The sequence below is a fragment of the Melospiza melodia genome, chromosome Z (assembly GCF_035770615.1).
Source record: "Melospiza melodia melodia isolate bMelMel2 chromosome Z, bMelMel2.pri, whole genome shotgun sequence".
Taxonomy (NCBI): domain Eukaryota; kingdom Metazoa; phylum Chordata; class Aves; order Passeriformes; family Passerellidae; genus Melospiza; species Melospiza melodia.
The window spans coordinates 37626073-37643179 of NC_086226.1; the positions used below are offsets into that span (position 1 = coordinate 37626073).

Here is a 17107-nt window from a genome sequence, read left to right on the forward strand (position 1 = left end):
AAAAAAAGAACTTACACATGCTTGAATTTAACACCTTGTGTTTGAAAAATAATATATCACATAGTTAAGAAAATTAGGAAAAACATGTAATGTGTTATCAAGAAAACACGACAATTCCCATAAAACATTGAGGGTGCACTCTTGTTTTTAACTTGACAAATTAACAATAAAAGAACATTCATAGACACAAAGCAGCTTAAAGTCAAACCCACACAGACCACAATTCACTGCAGTATTAGAATAAATCACTTCTGCAAGGCTACAGATGGTGGAAGAGAAAACTAGGTACAGGAAGCCACTTCTGAGTACTAAGATTCTCAAACAGGTACAATGCTTTAAAGCGCCAATACATGGCCTGTTTCCATCAAAAAGAAAAAAGTATTCAGTATTGCAATTTCTAACATAACTCAAACTGCCTAAGAAATTGATACCAGAAGAGCTTCACAATGGGTACATTACAACCAATATTGGTCACATACGTAAAAGAACTTACTTTCTTCCTTGAAATGACGTCAGGGCATCTGGTGTAGACACTGGACTAACACTTCCGTAAGTCACTGGTTGCAGTGTAACAGCTGGAGTAGTAGCTGGAGTAGTTTCAACATTCCCACTCAAAAGAGCTCTAGAAAGACTACAGTCCAAAACAGTCATTCATAAGATAAGCAAGATACTTTTCATGGTTTGGTAATTGTTAACTGAATACTAAATTTCTACAAGTCCTGTCACTTGGGTATTTTTTAGAAGGAATACATCTTTCTTTTCTATTCAACATGAAGATATACTTGAGTTTATAATATGTACTTCATTAAAAACAGGAAATGTTCATTCTTGACAGCATATGTGTAAGAAGGGGTAAGCAAACAAATTCACATAAGGAACTTTTAAATTCAAAAGCCTAAACAAGACTACAGTGTCTTCAAATACAAACCCAAGAATAAACATTCCCTCCTCTTCTCACCTCCTCCCTGCTCTCCTTAATAAACAAATACAATTGAAGATCTTCAAAACTGAGCTATGGATTAACAACTCTAATCAGTGCCATTACATCTCATGCATTATGCATCACAGGCAAGCATATAGATTTGCAGGTCCATAAGAGAAATTATACAGCTCTTTTTTATATGCATGACATCTTAACATTTTGTGAAGTTCAGGGCAGTTCAATGTTACAAACAGTGAAAACTATCCTCCACAAAGAGAAATATTTCTTTCAGACCCAAACCCTTCTACCAAACCTTATTGTACTTACACTGCACTGTGAAGATGAAACGGAGGAACGACAATTTGCTGGTGAGACATAAGAGTAGGAGGCATATTTAGAGGAAGTTTAGTGAAGAAAGTACTCTGTTGTCGATATTTTGGAGGAAAAGGTGGACGACCCAAGTTGGAAGAATTTGGGAACATGCTCCTTTCTACTTGAAGTGAACATGTATCCTTTTATCTAAAAAAAAAAAAAAAAAAAGAAGAAGAAAAGAAATTGAAATTAAGCAAAAAGAAGTATCAGTTACCTTTTAAGCTCTTGGTTTAAAAATTGAAGTAAGCTAGAATATACTTCCAGGAATTGCTGAAGAGAATGGTGATCACAGGATTTACTGTCATTATAAGACACTAAACAAAAATGCTGCACACTCTCAAGTTATTGCTTACTTTATTTATGTTTAAAAGTGAATTTTTATATGACCCCCTCAATTTTTAGTTTAATTTAAAAAAAAAATTACATGTCACAAGACATAACAGTTTTCATCTCAGGGAAAAGTACCATGCAACTGTGGAATTTGTTTCATATTTGAAACAGGTTCACAATATATGGAAAGAAATCCTTGAGTACATCATAAGCGCATGAAGATTCAGCTAATCATGAACTACAAGTTATGTCATGAAGTTTAGTACTTTTTCACAACACAACGTAAAAAAGCAGACAAATGATAACATCAATTGCAACTAATCTAATCATGCTTTATCATACATATGTAGTACTATTTTACTGAAGAGATTCTGTCATAGAAAAAGATAGGTTTACTATCTTTTCAACTCAAAAGTTGATTCTGGTACAACTTCCCAGATAATTCTGACTGCCACTGTGGACAGCATTAGGACAAAGCATAAGAAAATTAATAATGAGGAGTTTATATGGTTGGGTTTGGCTTTGCTCCTTATTTCCTGTGATAACAATCCACACTAGTGAATAGTAAAAACCTGCACTAGCTCTTGCTGCACTAGCACTAAGAGAAAACTATTAGAGTTGTTCCTTTTTTTTTTCCCATCTGATGGGGTGGGTGAAGGGAAGCAGTATGCATTATGGAAGTTACTATTTGGATGTTCACTTTCAGTTCTGCTGAAGAAATGACATCATGTTGCACAACAAGTAAGTCACTTGACATTTAGTCTGGATGAGTATCTGCTGTCCAAACCTTTCCATTTCTAGCAGACAGAACAATTGTTAACATGCCCCATTCCCCTCTGAGCAGACCAGGCACTCCCCACAGCACACCATAGAAATAAGCAGTTTAGGGATACAATTAGCTAGTATCAGAACGATGAACGAGAATTCAAGAGTTAGGCGCAGAAGAAACACATGTTCAGTTTAGCCTTTGAAGCTGTAAACACCAAGAAGACAAGCAATAGAGGAGTTACCTTCCCCAACTCAAAACAACGCAGCAACACCGCTTTCTCACAGCAGCGACAACGACCTTTACCGGGACCGCCAGCACGGGTTACCTCGCCAAGAATTGCCAGGCTCTCCTAAACAAGCTTCATAACTTGCAGTCCAGTTACCTTTGTCCCTTTGGGCAGCGTTTCCAAACAAGCAGGTATTTCCCACAGAGCCCCATGAGTGAACCGCGCAGGTAAGTCCGTGCGCACAGAAACCCGCCAGCCCCCAGCCCCATGCCGGGAGAGGTGTCCGGGCCCGCCGCCACCCCTGGGGCCAGAGCCCGGCACCCCGACGCCGCTCCCTGCCGCGCCCCCGCGGGACCCCCACAGAACACTCACGCAGGGCCTCAGCGGAGGCAGGCGGGGCGGGCCTGCGGGTATCACTGCGCGGGGCGAGCAGCGGAGAGCAGTTCTCGCAGCTGAGCACCGTCCCGTCCCTCGGACGCAGAGACGCCGCAGGAAGGGCCCGGCACGCGGCAGGAAGGGCCGGGACGCGGCAGGAAGCGCTCGCTCCGTCAGTTCCTGCGCCACTTCGCGGCCTCCTCCCGGAGCGCACGCCCCCTAGCGGCGCGGCGGGACGCATGCGCGCGGCGGCACCGTGAGGGACGGGTGGGAGGCGGCGGCGAGAGTCGGAGCGCACCGCTGGCACCCGGTCCGGCCGGGCCCGAGAGGGACACCACAGTGCAGCTGGTTTGCTTTCTACAATTACTGGCGGACTATTACTGAGCTACTGTTCAGAAGTGTGCCCAAACTATTATATTTGGCTAAATACTAGGATTTGGGCAACGTGGATTATAGGCATGCTAGGATTAATCTGGAGTCACAAACATATTGAAATGCTTGCTCCCTGAAGAATGTCAGAAGCGAAATCATAAAATCATGGAAACATCAATGTTGGAAGAGACTTTTAAGATACCTGCAGTCCATCAACCGTCCATCCAGCACTAGCAACTAATCCCTAAACTACTAAACTATCACCCACCACCATATCCAAACACCTCAAGGACATCTCAAAGTGACTCAATTACATCCTTAGGCAATCTATTCCAATGGTTAAACACCCTAGTAATAGAGAAAAAATAATTAATATGTAATCTGAATATTCCCTGGTTCAATTTAAGGCCATTTCCTCTAGTCCTGCAGGCATCGCAGGAGAGAACAGCTCCCACCTGGCACCTTCCTTTCAGGAATAAGGTGCCCCCTGAGCCTACTCTTCTTAAGACTAAACAAACCCAGCTCCCTCAGCTGTTTGTCATATGACACATTTTCTAGTCCTTTCACCAGCCTTGTTGCCCTTCACTGGACACACTCCAGCACGTCAATGTCCTCTTTAATGTGATTCCTTCTTGAAGATTACACTTAACGTAAGTGAGCTCTTGGCATGAGCAGGTACTGAAACAGTGAGTTTTATGCATGCATAGACACACTGTTGAAGCTCCCGTGTTTGAGAGGAAAGGGGTAAGTTGAAAGCTTCAAAATTCTTACCTGAGGGCTTGCTCAGATGAGAGCCGGCCACATCTGGAGTTGCTAAGGTTTAAGGTTCTGGCTACTCAGAGAAAGGCTTAACAGATAAGAAAGCGACAAAACACAGGGGCCTAGTGAAGTGCAGATGGACAAGCAAGGGAAAGTTTGGGCTGTTCTATTTTCTTGGCTATGACATGAGATCTTCGTATAAGGATCTGTTTGTGATTAGCATTGCATTTATTTAGAGACAAATCTAGTGGCATACTTAGAATGAAGATGTAAAGCAAAGCTCATCCACAAAGTAATTTCCCGTAAGAAATTTTTATTCTGGTGAGCAGACTAGGGCTGCTTGGGAGCATGGGATGAGACACAGCTGGACAGTGACCCAAAATGACCAAAGGGCTATTCCAGACCATGTGACATCATGCCCAGTATATAAACTGGGAGGAACGAGGAAGAAGAGGGGGTATTTGGAATTATACTGTTTGTCTTCCTGAGTAACCATGACTTGTGATGGAGTCCAGCTGTCCTGGCTGAACACCTGCCTGTCCATGGGAAGCAGCGAATAAATTCCTTATTTTGCTATGCTTGCATGCACAGCTTTTGCTTTTTCTATTAAACTGTCTGTATCTCAAGCCATGTTTTCTAACTTTCACCCTTCTGATTCTGTCACAGATCCTGCTAGTGGAGAAGTGAGGAAATGGCTGTGTAGTGCTGGTTGCGAGACGGGATTAAACAATGACAATCTTTCTGTGCTGTTTGTTTGGCATCAAGACTTAACTTTCTACTTCCTGCTCAAGACAGAAATGTTGTGTCTTAACTGTTAGAAGTCTGCGATACAACTCCTTATAGCTGCAGTTCTCCACCTGCCGCATTCAAACGGTGTTCTCCGGATCATTTGACTGCTTTTGTCATCATAATCTAGCCATTAACCAAAACATGTCGTGCTCCTCCTAGGTTTGTCGCATTTGCCATGGAGTCTGTGATAAATCTAACCTAACATAATCAATATACTCAGCAGCAGTGTTTAGAGCAGGGTGTTAAAAATTAACATCTTTTTATACAGCAAAAACGAAAAAGAGAAAGGAAAGAAAATAAAAAAAATATTTAGGAATGCCTTTACTGATTGAAGTAACTTGTGTTCCTATGTATTTTCCTGGTTTCCTTTCCTCTGCTCCTTGGCATAAGGCACCCTGATTTTGTGTTGCATTAATTGAGATACTAAATAACCTTTTTTTTTTTTTTTTGGCACAGACTGTTAACTCAAGGATTTTTCCCCATGTCTTGCCTGCATTCACTTGTCAACCTAGCTGCACATTTCAGTGAGGCACCTGAAATAACCTGACATTTTACAAATTGCCAACAGCCTTCTGAGACAAATCTCTGTGCTTTGATGTGCTGAGAGCTGTTCTATTTTTTCAATGTGTGCTGTCTTTCTTCCTGACCCTGACTGTGATCTCAGACAGTTTACAGATATTCTTCTGTTAGAAAAGACATGTAAAGCCTTACTTCTAGTTTTACTCAGGAATCAGACTGCTGGTCTACAGATACTCAACTGAACAATTATACAATAAAGAACTGGGGAACTTGCACTAGTGATTCCAACAGATTCCCCCAAACAGAATGGCTGTAGGACTAGTCTTGTGTTCCTGCCTCAAAAGATGCTTGCATTAGAATAAAAATGGTATATTTATTGTAAAAGAACTGTTTGTAAAACTAATTTATTTGAGCGACAGCCACGAAACTGAGCGATCAATGGAGGAAATTTGTGATCTGTAATAGAAGCAGAGTCTAAAGTCAGCCTCTATAAACTACAAACTATACTTAGTTCTGATATGCAGGAAAGAGAGTGGTTTCCAGAAGTAATTGACAAATAAATCTCTAATGAGCCATCTGCAATCTCTGTCATAGAATGAAAACTATTATGCAACATAAAAACCCTTATTTAGTGCTTTTGTTGCAATTTTCTCAAGCTTTTGGAGCTGAAGTGCTCGAGCTAGTTAGTCTCTGAAGGTAAATAGTGATGGAAAGTTTGATCAAAGCATCTCAATTGTCAGTAGCTCAAGAGGGAAAAAATGAAGAACAAAAGTCAATTCCTCTATGGAAACCTTTGTTTAATCTTTGAAAAGTCTACAGACTTTTCTTTGCCTCTTGGTACCTCAGAAGGCCTATGGGAGTTTGGACAGGTGTGTGGTTAGAATGTGCTTTACCATAGCAAACAGCCTTATTAAAGGGCACCTGTACTACTGCACTCATTAACAGTGATGAAAAACATGTATTTGTATACTCTGCCCCTACTTACTTATTTAACTTACTTGAAACATTTTTTGTTTTTTAGTTTCAAAACCACCTGTATTATGTGATCATTTATGATGTTGCTAGTGTCTGGGACCAGGTCAGAAATAATGAAACTTGTATCAACACAGAGCTTCATTCTAAGTATCCTTTTTTCATATTTGGTACTGAGACCAAACATAGCAAATATATCAAAACAAAAAATGTAGCTACAGTGAAATAAATGGTATAACAGGGATTAATACAGTGCAGGATCCACTGTGAAGATTGAAGCTTCTTAGTCATGATACCCATATGCAATGCTTTAAATTTCATTTAGAAATCAGGATATTCTGGGATTGAAGCCAAGCCAGACAGTAAGGTTTAAAACAAATTTTATGTACCAGGGAAAAAGCAGCTTTCCCCAGGAAAACAATACAAGATTTTACTAATAATACAAAGAACATAAATTAGATGTCCATTAGAAAACAATATTAAAAGGGTATAAAGGCATGTAAAGTAAGATTTGAAAGTTTAGCAAGTAAATACTGAATGAAAAATTAATAATTAATTACACAAATGCAGTATTTTTCCCCACTGTGCAACATTCTTGCTCTGATGTTCAACCTTCAGCCAGATTCGGTGATGCTTATGAATGCCCTTATATGATTTTTTTCAGTGCTTTTAAAGTATTTATTACATACAGTGTGCTAATTTTATATGCATATAGGTATCACATAATATACAGTACAGAATTTATTAAATGTAGTTAATATCATAGGCCTCACATGAAATGCCTCACATGAAAATGTGAGGTAACTTTTCAGACATGTCAGTTAAATGTGTGAATTCCAACTTTGAATTGTAAAATCCAGATAAAATCCAGATTTGATAAATCTATAATGATTTATAGCAAAATATGTACTTACAGTTATCTTCATTTGGTGTGTCTACATATGAATTTTCCCTGTATCTTCTTCAGATGAGTATTTTGTAGTGCGCCATTTAGATTAGTATTTAAAATGTACTATATGCATTTGATGAGAGGTAAAGTGTTGTGATACATGGTTAATGCTCTGCTCTGGTTAGATTAATGAGTAATTGCTAGTAATTTTATTACTTCAGTCTTTGTTTCTGTAAATTTTGTAATTACACTCCTTTAAATACAAGTGTTTTAAAGGAAGATCTAGGTTTTCCTAAATTTTAATCTTTTCTTTCTTTCATGAAGAGAGACATGTCTTAAAACACAGGGTCATGAATTTCAAATGTAAACAGTGGATAAAGCAAATTTATTCTGCACAACTGTAGAAAACCGGGTTTTTTTCCAGTTTTGTATTAGCCCATTGTACCCTTAGGAGGATATTCATGTTCCTCATGCCCTAAACTAGTCAGTTAAGTTTTTGAAGGACATGCCTGATATGCCAGTTTCTGAGGGTTAAGATTTTAATAAGAATTTTACTGTAGATAAATAATAGATAATCAGCTGTTGCCCAGTTTTTATAAGTAGTTGAGAGAAATTGATTTAAGGTTAATGGATCTGGAGGCAATATCCATAAACTTATCTTCATGCATATAGTAACATCTCCAAACTGCCAGACAGACAGATACAAATTTTTTTCTCTACTGAATTATACATTTAATAAAGTCAGTATTATCTCTATTTTATATTTGTTTAAAAATTGATAAATTTAAGCATGCACTTAGGATTATTGAGTTTTCCATTAGCATACTGGGACTTGAAAAAATTGTGAAGGTTCTGCTGTGGATTAGTTAATAAAATATAGCTTCCTACCTGTGTTCTGTTTTCCTAACATCTTCTGAATGTAATGCCAGAGGCTGAGGAGGCTGAAAGGGCTAACTGTTGGTGGCCAACATAAATTCTCTTGTATTATATTTCTTTACTGTGTCTTTCAGGTTTTTACCTCTGGTTTTGATTGCTTACTTGTTTGTGGAAAATGCACCTGAATGCCCAGTTTTATTTGATTCATGAGCTTGTTCATGTTTAAGAACTAAATTTCATCATTTGGCTGTAAATGATGACAGCATTTTATAGAAAAAATCCCTTATATAATGGTTTTGTTGTCAAAGATATGTACCTATCAACTAAGAAATTCCTTGATTTTAATCTTACCCCCAGAGAGCAGATTGTTAATGTTATTAATATTCTGAGTATTACATGTCTACTTGCACAAACACTATTCTATAATTTGCCAAATTTCAAATACATTTGGCAGCAAAACAGTTTGTGTCAAGCTGGGAGGAACCACAGTGGGTCATGTCGACCAACCTCCCTGCTCCAGCAGGGTTGTCCCAGGACACGTTTCACAGGATTGTGTCCGGACAGTTCTTGAGTATTTCCAGTGAGGGAGACTCCACACCCTCTCTGGGCAATCTGTTCCAGTGCATGGTTACCTGCACAGTTAAGAAGTTCTTCCTCATGTCCAGGTGGAATTTCCTGGGCATCAGTGTCTGCCCACTGCCTCTTGTTTTATTGCTTAGCACCACTGTGAAAAGCCTGAATCAACTGTCTTGACATCCTTCAGATACTTATAGACATAGATGAATGAGCAACATTTTCCTGTACCATAAAATCTTTGAAATAAAATATACCAGTGTTTAGGAGTTTTACTCAAGAAATCAGAATATTTTTGTTAACAAAAATAAGGATTGCCTTAAACTTTGCAATATGATGCAAATAGAGGTTCCTTCAAAACTTTTCTATGAAGCCCTACAATAGGAATAACTGAAGACAGTTTTTAATAACCATTTAAGTGTCCTATAAAGAGCTGGTGCTATGTGCTTTGTCTCTGAAAATGAAGTCCTTATCTCTCAAGCCAATATAATTTGTGTTACTAAGAAGCCATAAAAGTTGACACTTGTGTTAAAATCCAGGTAGCCAAGAGATGGACACATATATTTTTGCCATACACACTTCATGAAACAAGTTACAAAAGTCTAAGCAAAAGTTAGAAGTTCAAAATTGGAACAATTTTAAACAGTAATCCACAGTGCTGCTTATATTCACTATCACCACCACCAATTTTCCAGGTGTACTTGATAATGTTTTTTCATGAGTTATAATTAAAATAAAATATTTTTCTAATTTTTTATTTGCAGGCATATTCCTTCTCATCTTCAGTTTTTATATGGTATTTTTCAGGCCAGATAGTTCTTCAACCAGTGTCAGAGAGGCAATGAAACAGAGATCCAAAGTGAAGCTGCCATCACCTTATCTATGAAGAGGCTACCACATATCCATAATACATTACACCAACTTAAGGCAAGTTCAGTCTTTGTTGCGCACTATGTGTTAGTGCAGTTTCTTCTGAATAATTTATAGTTGTTACTGTGCAAACTGGGTTAGTATTAGGAGTCCTAGAAATGTCAGGTTTCAGAATAACCTTTCTATTGGTGAAAGTATTCAATGTGAAATACTATGTTAAAGGAGGAGTGAAGCTGAGCTTTTGAAATCAGTAAAGGCAGGAAATGCAGAGTTAAGGTTGCCATGGAAGCCTTAACTCTACACCTTTAGGTAAGTAGTGTACTATGGTTTTAATTACTTCCCCTTCATCCAACTCTATATAAGTGGCTTTTAAAATGTGAATTCTAATTACACTGAGTGCTACTTAAAATGCATATTAATGGTACTGGCTACTCAGCAAACAGCAAAATCAGATGTGAACTGTGGCTGACTCTATCTGTCACTCTCATGTTAAAGTGACTGTATGATGTGTATCTAGAAAATAGCATCATGGCTAACTTTTGGCCAAGGAATTAAAATGCACATTTTCTGAGTTAGAATTGTGCAGTATGGCCATCACATTTCAAAATAATATCACATGAAAAGCAAAATCTTAGAACACACAAGTAATCTGCAGGAGGTAAACTGAAAGCAGTAACTTCAGTATAGTTCAATTTAACCAGTAAAATGGTACACTTCTTCAACAAGGTGTGAAAATAAAAGAAAAAAGTTTGTGATTTGCGAATGTGTCTTCTTCCCTGCAGCAGCTCACGTTCTACTTCACAGGACAGAGCTCTTGCTCCTTCTCCTCCAGTTTCCTCCCCAGCAACTTGGTGAGGAGTTTCAAGCCTCTGCAAAGCTTGAGTTTGGCTACAAGCCTGCATATTCTCTTGCCCAATTCAGAATTCCTGCATCTGGCAGATAAAGGGGCAGATTTGTGAAGTGGTGTCTTCTTTTAATTGGCTATTCTCAAATTATATGCAAGGAATGCACAGATGTTGAACATTAGGAACCTCAAGGCTTAAAAATGCTTTCCCCCACTCCTCCCTCCTTCGCATACATACTCTCTCAGTACTCACATGTAAAAACCACAGTGATTATTTTACAATATTCTAAAAATCTTCAGCTGAAACTGCAAAAACAAAACTTAGTGATGTCTCTAGGCAAACTTGGTGTAAAAAGACAGAAATGACAAGTTGACCTAATCAGTCTAGTGGCATAAACTGTGCCTTCTTATGGTCAGAAAAAGCACTGGAGGAAAAGCAGCCATTGATAAACCTAAGTAAGAAATAAAAGCATTAGTCAGGGATCAGTATCTTTTAAAAATTCCAGTAGGGGTGTACTGCCACAGAGCTGTGTAGGAGATGTGCAATACATTTCTGGTGGCAAGACAATGAAATGTTGGAAGTGGGTGCTGGAAAATTAGCATTCAGTGGCAACAGCACAGAGTTAGAAATATTGGACCATAAGGCATCTCAGGGAATTATGTCATACAGTTGCTTTCAAAATCAAATCTAGTCTTAGTTTGAGAGTACCACATTTACTTGAATATAAGGCAACACTTATGTTTCTTCATCTATTCCAGGAGAAAAAACAGTGGCTGTGAAATTGGTCCAGAATCCCTCCAGGCCCACCTGATGTAACAGTGAAGTTTATTCTAGATTGATAAAAATGCAGACAAAAACCTTCAGCTCAGGGAAGAGGATGACATTTACTCTCCTCCCCTCTTTTCTCCACTTATATATTAAATGCAGATCCTGCAAGGAAAAATGATGGAGAAGTGATCCCACTCACTGAAAGAATCATGTGTGTGGGGAGGGAAATCATTATTAGACAGGAGAAAAGAGGGCAAGAAGAAGATATAAATGAGTAGGAGAAGGAAGGAGACACTAAATAGCAGCAATGATGAGAAGGCAGGCAAGTGTGAGGTCCTGGCTCCCTCACCTTCAACAGGCATAAGCATCCTTGGTTTCCTTAGGAATTGCAGAATTTAAACTCACCTGGTATTGAACAAACAGTACAAACAGAACAAAATAGCTGCTATAAGGGGGTGGTAGTACCTCAGCCCTGACCCATGGAGGAAGTAGGACCTGCAGGCTGTGAGCTGCTATAGCAAAAATGTCTGTGTCCTTAGTTATCTCTATCTTTTCCCAGGTGGGGTCAGAGATGGCTGCCATCTGTGATTACTTTTCAGTCATTTCTGCTTTTGTACCCAATGCCTGTTTAGGAAGGCTACTCCTGAAGGTATGAGCTTCTTGAAGAGCAAGAACCTTTGGAGTAGCAGAAAATAAACATTTATGGAAGGCTTACACTTGTAAATTCTTTTGCCATTTAATAACTCTTTTTGCTCCCTTGCTGGTATTAACCTCACCCAAAATATTTGGAGAACATAAAAATATCTCATATTGAATTTTATTTTCATAAACCAAACATGCCAATTTAGTTTTCTATTCTCACGTAATTGCTCTGAGGTTCCCTAAACAACCCTTTAACAGTTTCTGGGTTTGCTGCAACTAGAATTTTTTTGTTTTGAGTGTGTCAACTAGACCTGAACAAACAATTGCAGTTCAAATATTTTCACTGTGTAATATCATTAAGAGATTCCCCTGTCTTTTCCATAGGAATGGTAGCTCATAGCCAGTGTGCAATCAAGTGGTACAGATCTGATTTTGCATGGAGAAAAAACAGGTACCATGCAAAGTTATGCAAAATACAGACCTTTGTAGTGCTTCTTGATGTTCCATCTCTGTACTTCTGCTGTTCCAGGACTTGGAGCAGTGGCCAAGTTGATACACAGCAGGCTTGAGATTCAGACAGCACAGCCATCTGGGTTTTTTTCCCATCTACAGGTATCCCACTGAGAGACTCAAAGTAGCATTCATTTCAGAGATAGCAGTAACTGCTGCCAAGTTTACAGGTGTTGCCCCAGCTGGTTGGCCACCCTGGGCTAGAGTGTCAGAACAGGGTTTGGCAGCTCAATAGCTGGCTATGAATATACACGCCAGGACTATGCTACTCCAACTCTGCAGCATAACACTCTTGCTCCTGCACCACCCTGTGCTTTGCCTTGCCTGAAGCCATCCGTCTCTTAATTTGATTGTGGCAGTACTTGGTATTTTTGTGAAGAAACAGCCACTAAGCTGCTGATGATTTCCAGGCATGCTCAAGATTGCCTCCATCAAAGTGCTCTAGACAGAGAAGTGTTCTAAAATACCAGGGGAATAACCCCAAAGCAATTAATTTAGAGCTAAAAGTCTTGTCATCACTGTTAAAATTCTCCATTTAATATCACTTCAGTCTTCAGGATGAGGTGATTATGTATTTCTCCTGTTAATATTATGATTAATCACCTGGCTTGCTTACTTTGTATCTGTATGTACAGTTCTGCCTTAGCTGACATAGATCACCATGTTTTTGTATCATATATTAATTTGGGAAATGGCAAGACAGAAAAGGGATTTCAGTAAGGTTGGCAAGTATAAACAGAGGCTTATTCCACAAGACAAATAATGTTAACTTGACAAAATCAACCTGGAAACTAATCAAGATTGTAAAAGGGTTTAATTGAGACAAAGTTTAAATCTTAGAGAAACCTGTCAGAACTGGAGGCAATGTAACAATAAATATGGAAGAGAAGTAATCAATTAGGTGGGCTTTCTGCACTTAAATATAATAATAAATAAAAATTGTTTAAATGAAGAATTAAGAATGAAAAATAAATCAGATTTACTTGAAGTAAAGGTTTCTTTGTCCCTACAGTTCTGTCCCCCTACCCAGGATCTTATCCATACCAGTACTCATATTTGATTATTTACAGAAGGGCATGAAATATACAGCTCATTTATTTCACAAGTCAATAAAGACATTATTGATATTCCACGTTTTTTTGTCCATGATTCTGTTCACACCTCTGATTCTCAAGTGAACACCCTATTCTTCACCGCAGGGTTCAGTGTGTATTTGTCTACTTTTATAATTTTCTCTTTTATCTTCATTCTTGGGGATTTCTGAGTTTGTATCCATGCTGTAGAAAAGTATACTTCATGCAAGACAAATATATGAACAAGTTGAAAGGCAGAGACAGATGGAATCATCTTTGTGATATCTAAACAAAATACTATGAGCATAATGAAATACTGAAGCATTTGCATTAGTGTGTAAGCTTGAGCTGAAAGAACAAAACTGATGCAACAGTTACTCATATGAAACTAAAGCTTTGATTTCCTTGCTGTTGACCTGCCATTACTGCAGGTCATGCTGGAGTATCATTTCAGACTTTCAGAAGCTAATGAATATAGACTCCCAGCTACTTGACATCAGTGAATACGTACATACAAGCTACTCGTTGTTTATGCTTGCCTAGTTGGCATTAATTTTGATCTTTTTCACTCTAATCATATAGAAGAAGGAATAGTTGTGAATCTCCATCTTCCCCCCACCCCAACACCAGAGAGTACCTCCACTTTATGATAGAAGCCTGCACACATAGTTTGATTTTTAGCGGGAAATACATAGAACTTCCTATTTCAGAGCTAGCAGGTGAAGCCCAACAACAGCAATTGCAGTCCTGCAAAGTAATGCAGCCTCATCATAACTATGCAGGTTCTCAGCGCTGCACACAACAAACCGTAGACTGTTGTCACTCAGACTAAAGTTTTTTTAGCTCTTTTTTTTTTTCAGCGCCTTTACTGTAGCTTATGAGGTGGTGTGTGGGAAATGAGAAATGGGCAACTGAGGAAGCTGTTCTTTTCTGCCTCGTAAGGCAGTATGCCTTGCTGCTACTCCCATAGTAATGATTCATGCTGGGTTTCCTATGATTGTGATTGGGGTAGGTTTGCCTTGATATTTAATTTATCATCCTTGCTTTTCCCATAGCTGATTACTTTTAGAGCTCAAAATGTTGAAACAAGTCTGTAAAACATGCACCTGTAAATTAAAATAAATTTTGGAAACGTGCATCCTGACTCTAGGAAGATCAGATTGTTAGGTGAATGCTTTAGCTGTCTTTTATTCCAGCCTCTTCATGGGATACACTTGGTCACAAGTAATAGAGGTTCTATGAGAGAACAAGCAACCCTTTGTTAAAGCAACAGTTCTAACATGGTTGGTTTTATCATGCTGTAAAATTGTGTAACACACACTGTTAATATTCTGGGCTACTTCAATTTTTATGCAGCGATTGGTATCTAGTATAGTATCAATATCTTCCTCTTACGCTCATTGTAGTTTAATATGCCTCTGGTAGCTACAACCTCACTTAAGCAGAAAATGCCATGAATATACTGAAAGACATCCTAGCAAGGAGCATGTTCCACCTGGGGTGTCCCAATGCCACTGGCAGTGTACTGGAGTAGTTAAACCTAGTGTTTACAAATTAAGGGAATCTCAGGGAGTTAATGGAAGTATTTGCAGAACTTAAGATGAGGTATATCCCTGCAAGATAGTACATGATGCTGGAGCTCGGGCAACTGTGATGGATTAGAAGCTTGCTGTTTGCATGGCACAACTGAAGAACTCAGCCCAATATTGCAGGTCCTATCCATCCTACAGTGCTGGCTCTTTCCTTTCGATAGTATACTAGCATGGATGTGCGGGGATGTAGGTTTTTGGGGGGACAATTTTAGAACGGCTGCCGTGTTTCTTCCCCGTTTTTCCGGTAACGCTGTCTGTGTTAAGTGTCTGCAGAGTGTCTGTAGAGCATGGGGACGCGGGCCTGTGTTTCGCAAGGCACAGGGCTGGGAAGTTGCAGTAGCCACGTTCCGGAGAGGGCTCCGCACCGCCTTCGCCCGTGACTCCGTGACACTGGCTCTCCCCGCCGAGCCGCCGGGCGCGGCGTTGCCGTGGAGACGGCGCCGCAGGGGCCGGGGGCGGGAGGAGGCGGCCCGGGCGCCGCCAGCACCACGAGCCCGCCCCGCTCCACTCTCCCCCCCGCCGCCGTTCCCTATTATAGAAGAGCTTCCGGCGGCGTGGACTACTCTGACATCATCCTCCGCACCCCGGTGACGTCAGCGCCGGGAGCGGGGCGTGACGTCGGTGCGTAGGGGAGCGCGGTGACGTGTTCTATTTAAAGCTCCCCGGGCGGAGGATGGAGGCAGAGCGGGCAGGTGCCGCCGCGGGCAGGAGCACGGTGGCCGCGTGCGGCGCGGGGCTGTAGGGCAGGGCGCGGCTCCTCTCCGCTCTTCTCGCCCCTTCCCTCCCCTCCCCTCCCCTCCCCGTTCCCCGGGAAGGAGAAGCGGGACGGAGGTGCGGGCTCAGCGCGGCGGCTGCGCCAGCCCGCCGCGAGGGGACGAGCGGGCGGTGGCGGAGGTGTGAGGCGGAGGCGGGGGATGCGAGCAGGCACAAGCGGCGGCTCGGTGGCGCCGGAGCAGCCGGGCACCGCCTGAGGCGGCCATCGCTCCCTCCCTCCGTTCCACCGGCGGGGCTGAGCCCACGGCCCCGCCGCAGAACAGCGCGGGCTCGACGGCGGCTGCCCCTCCCGCCGCCCGCTGTCAGTGACCGATCCGCCGCGCCCCAGGACGATGCCCGCCCGCTCGCTGCAGAAGAAGGCGTGACGGCGAGGAGCGGACCCGCCACCGCGGGAAGGAGGAGCGGTGCCCCGCATCTCCGCAGCCGGGGGTGGGCGGGCGGGCGGATCGGGGGAACGCGGCACCCCGGTGCCCGCGGGCGACGCGCGGCCGCAGCTCGTCGGTAGCGGCCTCTCGCCGGGAGTCCGATGCCAGCGCCGGTGCCACGGCTCGCACTGCCATCTCGGGAAAATGCATCCGTGCCCGCCACGCTGCTGGCGGCGGTGCTAGGGGGAGCGTCGGCGTGGAGCTCTGTGCGCACCGCCTGCCCCATCCCGCTCCGCCTCTGAGGCACACGGAGCCCTCAGCGGCCGCGCACGTCCCGGCGAGAAGCGCCGCAGCCACCGCCAGTCTCTCGCGAAGAAGGCGAGCGCCTCCCCGTTCGCCTGCAGGAGGGGACTCGTCCGTCCCCGAAGCCACCGCTGCCGCCCGCCCGGGGGCCGGAACCGCTGCCTGCGGGAGCTTGGCGGGGCCGGTGGCCATGGGAGCCTGGCCCGCGGGGGGCGCTCCCTAGGGCGCGGGCGGCCCCGGTCGGCCCCCGGCGGTTGCGGCGAGCCCAGAGCAGCGGCCCCGCCGCCACGGGGCTGCGGAGCTGCCGGCGCGGCGAGGAGCGCCCCGGGGACGCGGCACCACCGGTGCCAGGCGCTGCCGGCCGCCATGGGGTAAGGATGTCGCGGGGGCCGCCGGGCTGGTGCCGGGGCTGGGGGTGGGAGCGGCCGCCCGCGGAGCTGTGGGCGCTGCTGGATGCGCACGGAGTCGAGGGGTCTCACTGGCGGGTGCGCCAGCAGCAGGAATCCTGCTGCAGTCGGTGCCATGCATCAGCCTCGTGAGGGGAGAGCCGTGCGATCCGTGAGGGGCGCACCACGATCTGCAGAGGTTTGTCTCCGCCGTAGCCACATCGGAATTCTGGAAG

General features: G+C 42.7%; 2 protein-coding genes across 4 annotated transcripts in view; one reads left to right on the plus strand and one right to left on the minus strand.

The window, feature by feature from the left end:
* Positions 1–3117, minus strand: part of TENT2 (terminal nucleotidyltransferase 2) — a 43951-nt gene extending 40834 nt beyond the window's left edge. For all 3 annotated transcript variants that reach the window (XM_063181101.1, XM_063181100.1, XM_063181102.1), the window contains exons 1-3: positions 2992–3117; positions 1250–1441; positions 494–631 (exon numbers count right to left, since the gene is read on the minus strand). In XM_063181101.1, the coding sequence (XP_063037171.1) occupies positions 494–631; positions 1250–1404 (293 nt within the window). In that variant the 5' untranslated portion in view covers positions 1405–1441; positions 2992–3117. The remainder of the gene's footprint in view (positions 1–493; positions 632–1249; positions 1442–2991) is intronic.
* Positions 3118–16771: 13654 nt separating this feature from the next.
* HOMER1 (homer scaffold protein 1) overlaps positions 16772–17107 on the plus strand; it is an 87297-nt gene continuing 86961 nt past the window's right edge. The window contains exon 1 of the mRNA XM_063180499.1: positions 16772–16856. Within this exon, the coding sequence (XP_063036569.1) occupies positions 16852–16856 (5 nt within the window). The 5' untranslated portion in view covers positions 16772–16851. The remainder of the gene's footprint in view (positions 16857–17107) is intronic.